Source organism: Oncorhynchus mykiss, chromosome 25 (genome assembly GCF_057628025.1).
Source record: "Oncorhynchus mykiss isolate SJ-2025 chromosome 25, ASM5762802v1, whole genome shotgun sequence".
Taxonomy (NCBI): Eukaryota; Metazoa; Chordata; class Actinopteri; order Salmoniformes; family Salmonidae; genus Oncorhynchus; species Oncorhynchus mykiss.
The window spans coordinates 71,288,263-71,302,296 of NC_143046.1; the positions used below are offsets into that span (position 1 = coordinate 71,288,263).

At 40.4% G+C, this 14,034-nt stretch overlaps 1 protein-coding gene across 2 annotated transcripts in view; it reads left to right on the forward strand.

Moving 5' to 3' along the window:
• The window catches only part of LOC110505701 (syntaxin-binding protein 6), a 129,828-nt gene that overhangs the window by 98,985 nt on the left and 16,809 nt on the right, over window positions 1–14,034 (forward strand). Inside the window, exons 3-5 of one of the 2 annotated variants that reach the window (XM_021585092.3) lie at window positions 4,556–4,686; window positions 4,855–5,020; window positions 12,158–12,268. In XM_021585092.3, the coding sequence (XP_021440767.1) occupies window positions 4,556–4,686; window positions 4,855–5,020; window positions 12,158–12,268 (408 nt within the window). The remainder of the gene's footprint in view (window positions 1–4,555; window positions 4,687–4,854; window positions 5,021–12,157; window positions 12,269–14,034) is intronic. The other variant, XM_021585093.3, reaches the window with a different exon arrangement.

Genomic DNA, 14,034 nt, shown 5'->3' on the forward strand with positions numbered 1-14,034 from the left:
TCACCAGAGAGATACTATCACAACAAACAGGATGATGCAAAGAAAATACAAGGATCTAGCCCTACCTGTATTATTGAAAAGATAATGTGAAAAACAAGAGGGCTTGGTCCGACTTCAGACGATTCCACGAAAAAGCCACAAAGACCTGTCAGTAACCGATAGCTGCCTATCCAGATGGTACTATGGAAACGAAACTCAGAACAGCGGAGTGACCTAAACAGGGCCTAATTATCCAGGATGACACAACGACAGATGGGGAGAGTGGAAACAGGGGCCTGGTGCTTTGGCTTGTAAAAACAACAAAGGAGCACGTTGGCCCTTCCGTAAGATATCTGGCCGCTTGGATCCAGCTATGCACGCATGCAGTGGTCCGGACACATGACGGAACTCTGAGCAGGATGATCTGTAAACACAGGGCTTTGATCCCTGGAAAGACTCACATCTGGAATGTAGGGGGGTGAGGGGAATAGCCCAGGACATTGTGGTGGTGTCCCAGGGCAGGATATGGATACGGGATAGTTGGCCCCGTCCCATACCATGAGTAAGTTCCTCTTTGGCTCAACCACATCTGAGTTGATTTATACTTTCCCTCTTTCTCTATATAGTCCTTTAAGAGAAGATTATCTACCACAATGTTTTAGGCAATTTTGATATCCACTTTAATTTAGTCGACATCGGACTGGAAACAATATATCACTTTATCAAGAAATTATTTTGCTTTTTTTATGCAAATTTCATCTGGCGAAGTGTAAAAGGTGTCATCAATCTATTTTATTTAACCTTTATTTACCAGGAAGTGCTCATTGAGATTTAAAATATAGTTTTCAAGAGCGTCCTGGCCAAGATAGGCAGCACCAAGTCATTACAAAAATGACAGACAAACAACATGAAAAACTACAAGTAATCTAGTAAAAACCATAGAATTCACATAGAGTATAACAAAATCAAAAACAGCAAATTAAAAACATTGACAGGTCAGGGAATCAGACTCAAGATCATGCATCAGTGATTTAAAAATACCAATCGGGACAAGTTCTTCCAGTTTAAAAATATTTTGTAAGGCGTTCCAAGACGATGGCGCAGAGTACATAAAAGCCCTTTTACCAAATTCAGTTCGGACATTTGGAACAGTTAGCAGGATAAAGTCCAGCGAACGAAGAGAGTACCCACCACATTTCTGAACAATAAAAATGCCCAAATAAAAAGGTAGTAAACCCCAAATGGCTTTGTAAATAAAAGTATACCAGTGCCTGAGCCTACGAGTGACTAGAGAAGGCCAGCAAACCCTGGTATACAAAGTGCAGTGGTGGGTAAGGGATTTGCAGTTTAAAATAAATCTCAAAAAGTGCCATGTTAAAGGGTGTCAATTGATCTCAAACACTGAGCGGAAGCATTCATATATAAAATATTCCCATAGTCTAGTAAAGGCATACATGTAGCTGATACTAGCATCTTTCTGGCTTCAAAAGAAAAAGAGTCCGTATTCCTAAAATAAAATCCTAATTTCAGCTTAAATTTTTTTGTAAGTTGTTGAATATGCAATTTAAAAGAGAGGCCGTCATCAATTAAAATTCCAAGATATTTATATGAGTTTACAACCTCAATCTCCTTGCCCTGACAGGTAGTAATGGGTGAAAGGTTCAGAGGAATATTTCTTGCTTTAGAAAACGCCATTAGTTTAGTTTTGTCAGTATTGAGGATAAGCTTCAATTGACACAAGGTATGTTGAACAGTATAAAAAGCTGTTTGCAAGTTCTGGAAAGCTTTTGTTAGAGACGAGGCACAACAGTAAATGACAGTATCATCAGCATAAAAATGTAAGTTGCTCATTTTGTACATTTTTGTCTAAATCATTTATATATGAATAGTGAATAAGAGAGGACCAAGTACAGAGCCTTGGGGCACACCATTAAAGACAGACAATTTTAACAGACATAAGCCCATCAAATTGAGTGCACTGAGTTCTATTAGACAGATAGTTAGCAAACCATGCAACTGCATGATCTGAAAGACCTACACTCGACAATCTTTGCCTTTAGTATAGCATGATCAACTGTATCAAAAGCCTTAGAGAGATCAATAAAAAGTGAGACACAGTGCTGTTTTTTGTCAAGGGCTTCAGTGATATCATTTAAAACCTTCATGGCTGCTGTAATTGTGCTATGCTTCTTCCTGAAGCCCGATTGGTACATTGATAAAATAGAGTTAGTAAATAGAAACTCTTTTAGCTGTTCACTCACAAGGGTTTAAAGTATTTTCACCAGGTGTGACAGCTTTGAGATTGGCCTAAAATTATTTGAAAGAGTTGGATCTCCCCCTTTTAAAAGTGGTAGGACATACTGATTTCCAGATTTTCAGAATTTCATTACATTCCAGGGTTAGATTTAACAGATATGTAAGTGGTTCAGCTATGAAATCAGCTGCCAGATTTAAAAAGTAGGGATCCAAAAGATCAGGACCTGCAGGCTTTCTCTGATCTAAGGATTTCATGGCTTTATGTACCACCTGCACTGAGAATGGCAAAAAGCTAAAAGTTTGACCAGCTCTCACTGGTTCACCCACACAGGGTTGTACAGAGACAGAGGACACTGAATCAAACAGCCTACCAGATGATACAATGTGCTCATTGAAACAATTCAGCATTTCAGTTTTGTCATATACAGCAACAGAGTCCTTCAACACACATGACGGTAATTCATTAACATTACTGTTACCAGACATAGACTTAATAGCCTTCTAAAATTATCTAGGATCATTCAGGTTATCAGTGGTAACAGACATAAAATATTCAGACTTGGCCTTTCTGAGAAGAAAAGAACACTTGTTTCGTAACTGCCTAAAAATAAGCCAATCAGCATCAGAACATGATTTCTTTGCTTTAGCCCAGGCTAGATTACGGTCGTGAATAATACAAACAGCTCAGAAGAAAACCACGGATTATCCCGCCCTTTAACCCTGAACCTGCGGAATGGGGCATGTTTGTTTACTATTTGGAAAAAACCATCATGAAAGAATTTCCAGGCAGTTTCCACATCAGGGATAAGCTCAATCTTGCCCCAGTCAAAATAAAACAAATCATGAAAGAAAGCCTGCTCATTAAAACACTTCAAATGTCTCTTATGAATAAAATGTGGGTTTGTCTTAGGAACCTTAGTTTTTCTAACAGCAACAACAGCACAATGGTCACTTAAATCATTACAAAAAAACACCAACCGCAGAATATTTATGTGGAACATTGGTCAATATCAAATCAATCAGGGTAGATTTATCTGGGCATTTAAGATTTGGGTGAGTGGGTGAATTAATCAACTGAGTAAGATTCATAGAATTACAAAACATTTTTAAATCATCAGACACCGGCTTTAACCAACACCAGTTGAGATCACCAATCAAGATCATTTCACTGTAAAGAAGTTTAGATATAAGGTTCGTCAAAGAAGAAAATGAATCACAGAGAGCAGAGGGGGGTCTATAACAGCCAATCACAGTTATAGAGAGACCCTTTGAAACCTCAACATTCAAAGCAAGAAATTCCAACTGTTTACAAATAGTGTCAGACTTTGCCACACTTACAGGGACTTTAGTTCTTACATATATAACCACACCCCCACCTTTCTTAACTCGATCAGTGCGATAAACATTGTAACCACTTATACAAATATCCTTATCAAAAACAGATTTGCTGAGCCAGGTTTCAGAAAACACAATTACATCAGCATCAGTTGATTTAGCCCAAATCCTAACCCCACCAATTTTTGACAACAGGCTGCATACATTTACATGAAAAATACCAAAACCAGATCTTGATTTAAAATCAGAGGGGGTTTGGAGACATTGCATATCAGGGCCAGGGTTAGGTTGCACGTTACCTGATATCAACAATAGAAGGATAACGAGGCACCTCTGTTTAATAACCGTGCACGGCTTCTCTTTTTTAAGAGATCTTCTGCAAGCGAATTCTACAAGTGAGTTTCCAGACAGTACAAAAAAGTAATTTAAAACCATTAGACTTTGGTAGTGACACACATTCGTACTGTTCACATCATGCCACAAATACATCGGCACTTGGATGAGTGGATGCAGACGCTGACAAGACCAATTAAGTCAGCTTTTTATTTACACTGCAGCTTATCATACTGTCAGACACTGTGTGGTTGGGTAAAAGAAGATAGCCCCCATTGGAAGTAAATTTAAGATAAGAGGACATATTTTGAGTGGGTAACCTATGATAATGTCCAAGGCCCGGCCACAAGAATGCCCAGTCCACATTAGGCAGGGCTTTCTCTCAGGAAAAAAAAAGTGCTTGTTGTTATATTCTATTACTTTTCCTGATAAGCCTATGCTGTTTTTGGCACAAGCAGCCAATGGCTATTGTTAATGAACTATAGTCTGTATTCCTGAACACAGCTGCTATGGAGTAAACTTGTCACTCAATATGTCCAAAACGGCACCTTTTTTTAGGAACATTTGGCATCTAACTTTAGTCCATCAACAGCCTACTTTCTCCATTACATATGACTTTTATCCTAAATATTACATTATTTTCTATCCACAGTGACGAATAAGAAGCCGTCCCATGTGTCCATCACCAAGGTGAAGCAGTTCCAGGGCTCCTTGTCCTTCAGTAAGAGGTCAATGTGGACCATCGACCAGCTGAGACAGGTCAACGGCTGTGACCCCAACCGAGTGAGTTTACAGTACACTGAACTTATATCTCCAGGGATTCATTTTTCCTGACCACATGACCTGACTGTTTCAGCAGGACAAATTCCAAATCACCCCCTAGAGACTGGTTCATGCGTGCAGTCTTTTTCTATCTCTCTTTGTTTCTATAATTCCGTCTCTTTTTCCAAGGACTGTCCGGAGTTTGACTTGGCGTTCGACAATGCCTTTGACCAGTGGGTGGCTGGTTCGGCCGGCGAGAAGTGCACCTTTATCCAGATCCTCCACCACACCTGCCAGCGCTACAGCTCTCAGAGCAAGCCAGAGTTTGTCAACTGTCAGCCCAAACTGCTGGGAGGTAAGAGACACAGTGACAAGACATCTCTCTCTCGTGCTCTCTCTCACTTTCGCTATCTTTATGAAAGTGTCAGAGCTAGTGTTCTCACTCAAAGGTTTGTGGACTGGTTTTTCGACTTCTAAAAAGGAAAACTTGCATTTTAAGGCATTCTACTGGAAAGTACTTCATTCTGTATGTAGAGAATGTTCAGTTCTCATTTATATAACGACACTGAGTAATTATTCCCATTGGCTTTGCAGAATATTCATTTTGAGGATCATTTATCCTGAGACGATGGAAAAGCCAGTCCACTGGGAACTAACCTTTAGTCCCAAGAAATAAAAACACACTCCCACTTCCTCTAATTACTAAACATAAACTCAAGCTTATTAAAAAAACATACTTCACATTCCTAAGTTAACAACGCATTCAATTCCCTTATGATTTGGAAACCTACACAAGTCATATGTAGTCATTTCCGGGGTGTAGCATGTTAGAGTTACAGGCAGAAGGTACTGGTTGAGATGGAACGTTTCTTCTGTGTTCCAAGGATTTGTGTAAGACCCTGCTCCTCTTCTTAATCAGCTATTGATCTGTTTACCCTCTAGCCTCATCTTTCAACAACACTGAGGCTCTTTTATTGTTCATGGTGGTATTAATGGTAACACATCCTGATCCTCAGAACCCATGGCCTCTAGCTCTGTGGCCTCTAGCTCTGTGGCCTCTAGCTCTGTGGCCTCTAGCTCTGTGGCCTCTAGCTCTGTGGCCCCTAGCTCTGTGGCCCCTGGCTCCTAGCTCCGTGGCCCCTAGCTCCGTGGCCCCTAGCTCCGTGGCCCCTAGCTCCGTGGCCCCTAGCTCCGTGGCCTCTAGCTCTGTGGCCTCTGCCCAATGATATCTTGCTCTGTGGTCTCCCTAGTGGTCTCTCCCTAGTGGTCTCTCCTTAGTGGTCTCTCCCTAGTGGTCTCTCCCCAGTGGTCTCTAGCTCCATGGTCTTTCCCCAGTGGTCTCTAGCTCCATGGTCTCTCCCCAGTGGTCTCTCCAGAGTGGTCTCTAGCTCCATCTTCTCTCCCGAGTGGTCTCTAGCTCCATGAACTCTCCCCAGTGGTCTCTAGCTCCATGGTCTCTCCCGAGTGGTCTCTAGCTCCATGGTCTCTCCCCAGTGGGCTCTAGCTCCATGGTCTCTCCAGAGTGGTCTCTAGCTCCATGGTCTCTCCCCAGTGGTCTCTAGCTCCATGGTCTCTGCCCAGTGGTCTCTAGCTCCATGGTCTCTCCCCAGTGGTCTCTAGCTCCATGGACTCTACCCAAACTGTGCTAATATATCCTCCAAACACCAGCTTCGAGGGCATTATCACTTTTATACTTCGGGTTAGCAACATTCTTATCTCTTTCTTGCTAGCTAGCAAACGACCGCTAACCTACAGTCATGTAAAACAATGCAGAAATAATAACAACAGTAACGACATTTGTTTAAGCTGTTTTCCATTGACATTTATTTGTATTCATCCATAACAATGAGCTAATGAGGCACGATTTTGCCTGGCATAGAAAATGTGCTCTCTCGTTAGGACACTGTTGTTCAGAGGAGCTAGCCAACAACACAGCTAACACAAACACTTTAAACACTGAAGCTGTTAAGACTGCAAACTAGCTGCACTTTGTTTCGTTTTAAATTTTTTCAATTGACATTTCTTTGTATATAGCCATAAAAATGATTCATGATTTTGACGGGCTGAGAAAAACTGCCTGCCTCTCCCTCTCTCTCCTCCCAACTCCCGACCCCTACAAGTTCATTACTATGGGACAGTTGGAGATCGAATTTGAATATTGAAATAATGTTGCAAATGTCAGAGAGACAGACAAGTTTTATACAAATCTCTGCTGTTGAGAACTAAATGTTAGTCTAAAAGAAATGTGAGATAATGTATAGATGCTTTTTATAGTGGAGATCAAGTTTATAACTTCCCTGTCAGGGCTGATGAGACAGTGGATTGCGCAGTCAGATGGAACAGAGGAAATAGGCATTTTAACATCATAGATGTATCCGGTGGTAACTTGTGGAATAGACACCGGCTGGATTGCGCTTTTAACCAATCCGCATTCAGGATTAGACCCACCCGTTGTATAAAATGAATATATACACTGAGTATACAAAACATTATGTTATGCTCGTTCCATAACATAGACGTAGGAGGTGAACGCTATGATCCCTTATTGTTATATACACTTGTGTGTCAGTGTAGATAAAGGGGAGGAGACGGGATAAACAGGATACATTTTTAAGGCTTGAGACATGGATGGTGTAGGTGTGCCATTCCTAAGGGTGAATGGGCAAGACAAAATATTTAAGTGCCTTTGTAAAGGTGAAGATAGTAGGTGCCAGGCGCACCGGTTTGTGTCAAGAACTGCAAGGCTGCTGGGTATTTCACGCTCAACAGTTTCCTGTGTGTATCAAGAATAATCCCATACCCAAAGGACATCCAGCCAACTTGGCACTGTGGGAAGCATTGGAGTCAACATGGGCCATCAGCCCTGTGGAATGCTTTTGACACTTGTCGAGTCAATTCCCCGACAAATTGAGGTGGTTCTGAGGGCAAAAGGGAAGGGGGGGGGGGGGGGGGGTCGGCTTGCAACTCAGTATTAGGAAGGTGTTCCTAATGTTTGGTATACTCGGTGAATGTTTCACCCTTGTGCAACAACAAATACCGTACCAGTCAAAAGTTTGGACACACCTACTCATTCCAGGGTTTTTCTTTATTTTTACTATTTTCTACATTGTAGAATAACAGTGAAGCCATCAAAAATATGAAATAACACATATGGAATCATGTAGTGTCTAAAAAAGCATTAAACAAATCAAAATATATATTTTGAGATTCTTCAAAGTATCCACCCTTTGCCTTGATGACAGCTTTGCACAGTTTTGGCATTCTCTCAACCAGCTTAAATTATTCCGTATGTGTTTTTTCATAGTGTTCTAAATTGCAGAAAATAGTACAAATAAAGAAAAACCCTGGAATGAGTAGGTGTGTCCAAACTTCTAACTGGTACTCTAGGCCTATACATGTGTAGTAGATGTCAAACCCTTTACACAAAGCACTTGCAATATTGGTTTCTTATGGAACAGTAGCTCCAGTATTTGGCATCGGTTATTCATTGTTTTAATGTCAACCTGCTCAACCGGTAATTGACTTAAGAGATTCGTTTCACTATCATTATCCGATCCACAATTCTGTTATCAATTGAATACACGTTATATTAGATACAGGCTTTAGAAAGAAATTGACCTGACATTGCGCTTCCTGCTCAGTCTTCTCACATGACTCTCATCTCACATGCCATAATGAGTAGTGTGACTGACAGCCCAGCCAGAGACCTAGTGACAGGAGGAGAGGATGCCCGAGTGCTGCCACCACTGTCCCCTCCAGTTTAAGTCTCACACCAGTGCAAAACAAAAATCATGACGCTGCTCAGGTGTGGGACAATAACTGTGTGGGACGCCTCTCTTCTGACTCACCTATCTGGGGATGACAGAAACCCAACTACAAAGTTCTCAGTTTAGTGGAACAGAACCACAGTCCAGATTCATACACATATGCAGTAATATATTAGAAAGTTTGCTATAGGTATAGCTCAACCCTTTAGTGCAACTACAGTATTGTATTGCACAGGACTGTACTATAGAAAAATCAATTTAGCTACACTGGACTTGTACCTTCCCAGATAACAAGAACATTCCATCAGTCAATGTAACAATGAACAAGGTTCGTTCCATTGAACCTGACCTGATTGTCACAAAGAACACAAATCGAGTCAACGGGTCAGAGGCACCATGTTGTCGTTTATGCACTACCTTGTTGGGGTTGACATGGTCACTATAATGGTGCCTGTTGTTGTGTGTTGAAGGCTTGTATAGATTACTTGCTGTGACTAAGATGCCTTCGATAACATCGTATTACTTCTCAGCTAGAACACACAGGGGCTAATGACCCACTGGAGGATTCTGGGATATTGCCGTTTCGTGCTGATTAGATTTGCCTTTATTAACACTAAACTATGAACAGAACAGAGACACTTACTCTACACTGGATCATCCTGACAGGCAATTATGTATTCTACACAAGATCTCCACTCCATATCTTGTCCTCTTTGTTAGCCGTGAAAACACAAAGAAATGGCTTGTCACTTTGCCTCCGTTTGTATGCGGCAGAGTCGTATGTCTTAGTGAACATGATATTAATTGGCTGGTCTGATCTCCGGGACAGTTGTTATGGGCTGAAAGGAGATTGTAAAGGCTTGATAGGACAGGACAAGGTCGACAGGCTTATTGTGGACTCTGCTAGTTTATGAGGAACCTTGTTCACCCTTTATCTAAGAGACATATTAGGCCTGCTGATTCACTCTGGCAGATGTACTTAATCTGAAGAAAGGTCTGAAATCATAATACATAGGTGGGCTTTAAGAGGGGGGTGCTCTAAAACGCACTCCGTTGCTTCCCCTTGTGGTGGCGGGATGAACTACATACACAATGGATGTTGAGACAACAAAAAAAGCGCATTGAAATACACCTAATACTGGTTTCTCTTATTCATTGATTGGAAATTGAAACTAAAGAGTGCAATTTTATTGCTATTGATTGAATAAAGACGTGCATATTTATCTCATCAGACTTCCATCACGGTCACGTGTCATTGCTTGTCTCTGTCCTCATCAGTGTTGTGTTGGTGTTTCCCTCAACTTCCGAGGCAGAGGCATAGTCCCTTTTTAGATCTGTGTAGAGGAGATGTGCAGCCAGGCACCTGTTTAGGGATACTTGATGGGCCGTGTAATAGGGCCTGAAATAAAACAGCATTGCTAGACTAATGTGTTAATAGCCTCGTTATCAGGCTAGACTGCCAAGCTGCAACGCGCACTCATCCCCGTGATTCTCCCAGGCCTCTTTGCTGCAGTGGCAGATCTTGTCTTAGAATGGTGAGAGGGAGTTTAAAATGTTGCCTGCTTCTTTTATCACTTTTTGAATTCTAGGATGCTAAATGGTAATCTAGTCGTATTTTCTTGCCATTGAACCATTTTGGAAACTGTCCTGCAAATGCCTACTGTCAGGATGGCACTTCAAGCAGACATCTTTGTTCCATTGTAAACTGTTGTGAGATATCTTATGGGATACAGAACTAATACATTATTATGCAGTCAAATTAACCTCAAGTGAAACTTGTTAGAATATTGACTACCTTTTCATCAAATTAATAACTAACAAAGCTAAATTTCTATTTAAACTGTCCACTAACTTCCCCAATTACAGTGCCTTGCGAAAGTATTCGGCCCCCTTGAACTTTGCGACCTTTTGCCACATTTCAGGCTTCAAACATAAAGATATAAAACTGTATTTTTTTGTGAAGAATCAACAACAAGTGGGACACAATCATGAAGTGGAACGACATTTATTGGATATTTCAAACTTTTTTTAACAAATCAAAAACTGAAGAATTGGGCGTGCAAAATTATTCAGCCCCTTTACTTTCAGTGCAGCAAACTCTCTCCAGAAGTTCAGTGAGGATCTCTGAATGATCCAATGTTGACCTAAATGACTAATGATGATAAATACAATCCACCTGTGTGTAATCAAGTCTCCGTATAAATGCACCTGCACTGTGATAGTCTCAGAGGTTCGTTAAAAGCGCAGAGAGCATCATGAAGAACAAGGAACACACCAGGCAGGTTCGAGATACTGTTGTGAAGAAGTTTAAAGCTGGATTTGGATACAAAAAGATTTCCCAAGCTTTAAACATCCCAAGGAGCACTGTGCAAGCTATAATATTGAAATGGAAGGAGTATCAGACCACTGCAAATCTACCAAGACCTGGCCGTCCCTCTAAACTTTCAGCTCATACAAGGAGAAGACTGATCAGAGATGCAGCCAAGAGGCCCATGATCACTCTGGATGAACTGCAGAGATCTACAGCTGAGGTGGGAGACTCTGTCCATAGGACAACAATCAGTCGTATATTGCACAAATCTGGCCTTTATGGAAGAGTGGCAAGAAGAAAGCCATTTCTTAAAGATATCCATAAAAAGTGTAATTTAAAGTTTGCCACAAGCCACCTGGGAGACACACCAAACATGTGGAAGAAGGTGCTCTGGTCAGATGAAACCAAAATTGAACTTTTTGGCAACAATGCAAAACGTTATGTTTGGCGTAAAAGCAACACAGCTGAACACACCATCCTCACTGTCAAACATGGTGGTGGCAGCATCATGGTTTGGGCCTGCTTTTTTTCAGCAGGGACAGGGAAGATGGTTAAAATTGATGGGAAGATGGATGGAGCCAAATACAGGACCATTCTGGAAGAAAACCTGATGGAGTCTGCAAAAGACCTGAGACTGGGACGGAGATTTGTCTTCCAACAAGACAATGATCCAAAACATAAAGCAAAATCTACAATGGAATGGTTCAAAAATAAACATTAGAATGGCCAAGTCAAAGTCCAGACCTGAATCCAATCGAAAATCTGTGGAAAGAACTGAAAACTGCTGTTCACAAATGCTCTCCATCCAACCTCACTGAGCTCGAGCTGTTTTGCAAGGAGGAATGGGAAAAAATGTCAGTCTCTCGATGTGCAAAACTGATAGAGACATACCCCAAGCGACTTACAGCTGTAATCGCAGCAAAAGGTGGCGCTACAAAGTATTAACTTAAGGGGGCTGAATAATTTTGCACGCCCAATTTTTCAGTTTTTGATTTGTTAAAAAAGTTTGAAATATCCAATAAATGTCGTTCCACTTCATGATTGTGTCCCACTTTGTTGTTGATTCTTCACAAAAAAACAGCTTTATATCTTTATGTTTGAAGCCTGAAATGTGGCAAAAGGTCGCAAAGTTCAAGGGGGCCGAATACTTTCGCAAGGCACTGTAATTCCAGTTACCCTAAATTGAAATATGTCTTTTTTTTCGAAATACCTTTTGTTAGAATGAAACCCTTTCAATAACATAACAAGTACATTACATTAGTTAACCAAAGTGAACCAAAATTACCATATTAGAACAAACTGTACTGTGGATTAACAAGTAATATCCAAAATGTAGTAATCTCTTGGGTCCAACATAAAATAACAAAAAAACAAACCAAAATTGAGATATTCCTTTTCCATTTTCTTGTCACAGACGATGAAACTGTAGATTCAGTCGTTTTCCGTTGCAAGGTCTTTTTGAACAGAATGAGGAAAGAAGTTGTTATAAACGGTCGACGGCAAGGTCGGCATCTACTTTTACAAGGTAAGCACAGAAGAAATGATATATTCAACTCAAATTATATATACTTTTACTAACAAGGCAGTTAAGTCCCTCAATCTGAAATCTGACAAGGACAGTAACATTCGGGTTGGGACGGTCATGGAATTTCTGGTGTCTGTGATTGGCGTGTCATATGTACACGGTCAGTTTGGGGAAGCTAATTTTCACCATAAAAATTAACCTTTATTATAAAGCATTGCATGCATCATCACATTTGCAGACTTATGTAAGATACTACTATCCCGAATGTGATGAGAAATTGGATAATGAAGGATAATACTATAATTTAATCACTGTTTGCAAAAAGGACTTCAATGCAGCAAGTAATGGAGTAGGCTAGGCTATATCATATACATTTCCCTTTTTTGCAAGGGAAAAATGTGGCCTTTTATCAACACATTGCATTAAATTTTACTACACTTTTTTTATAAATGGAAAGATTAGCATAATCTTTTTTAACACGACTTTCAAGTGGCATTGACCCAATAATAAAGACATTGAATATGCACACTCAGTGGGCATATGGCCGATGCTCCACTGGTGCCAATAAGATAGGCTACAGTTTTTTTTATTTTGACAACTAAAAGACAGTCTCTTCATTGTCCTCTCTTTACAGCAATAGCCATTTGCTTTCTAAACTAGGTTTTGCTGTGATTGTATTGGGAAATATTGCAAAATGCCTCTTTCACAACTCAACAATTGTCTATTTGCTGTGCGCACTGCCCCAAATTGTGCGCCTATCCGACAGGCCCAGCGCAGTCAAAAACTAGATGTTTCTATGTTTTCTATATACATCTCCACACTATGAGGTTGAAATAATACTGTGAACTTGTGAAAATTATGACGAGGACCTTTTAGTGTAAGAGCTGTTTGAAAAGACTGCCTGAAATTGGTGGGATGGAGTTTTGGCCTGCCTGGTAACATCACTAGGTGGTAAATTAGTTCCAAATCTTTGCCAATAACAGATATTTTTTAATGTTCAGACAGTTCTCACAATATTCTTGCTTGAGAAATTGCTCTTTGCTAAGAAGCTATTTTTGTTTCTTCATTTTAATGGAAACAGCCAAAGCAAGGTGCTTAGTGCCTCCAGAAAGTATTCACACCTAGACTTTTCCACATTTTGTTGTTACAGCCTGAATTTAAAATGGATCAAATTAAAATGTTGTGTCACTGGCCTACACACAATAAATACCCCATAATGTCAAACTGTATTTTATTTTTTATTAAAAGAAAGCTGAAATGTCTTGAGTCTTAAGTATTCAACCCCTTTTTTATGGCAAGACTAAACACATTCAGGAGTAAACATTTGATTAACAAGTCACATCATCGCTGTACCCCACACATGCAATTATCTGTAAGGTCCCTCAGTCGAGCAGTGCATTTCTCGAGCAGTGCATTTCAAACACAGATTCAATCACAAAGACCAAGGAGCTTTTCCAATTCCTCGCAAAGAGGGGCACCTATTGGTAGATGTGTAAAAAATAATAATAAAAAAACGGACATTGAATATCCCTTTGAGAACGGTGAAGTTATTAATTACACTTTGGATGGTGTATCAATACACCCAGTTACTACAAAGATACAGGCGTCCTTCCTAACTACGTTTCCAGAGAGGAAGGAAAATGCCTAAGGATTTCACCATGAGGCCAATGGTGACTTTAAAACAGTTAGTTTAATGGCTGTGATAGGAGAAAAATTAGGATGGATCAGCAACATTGTAGTTACTTCACAATACTAACCTAAATGAC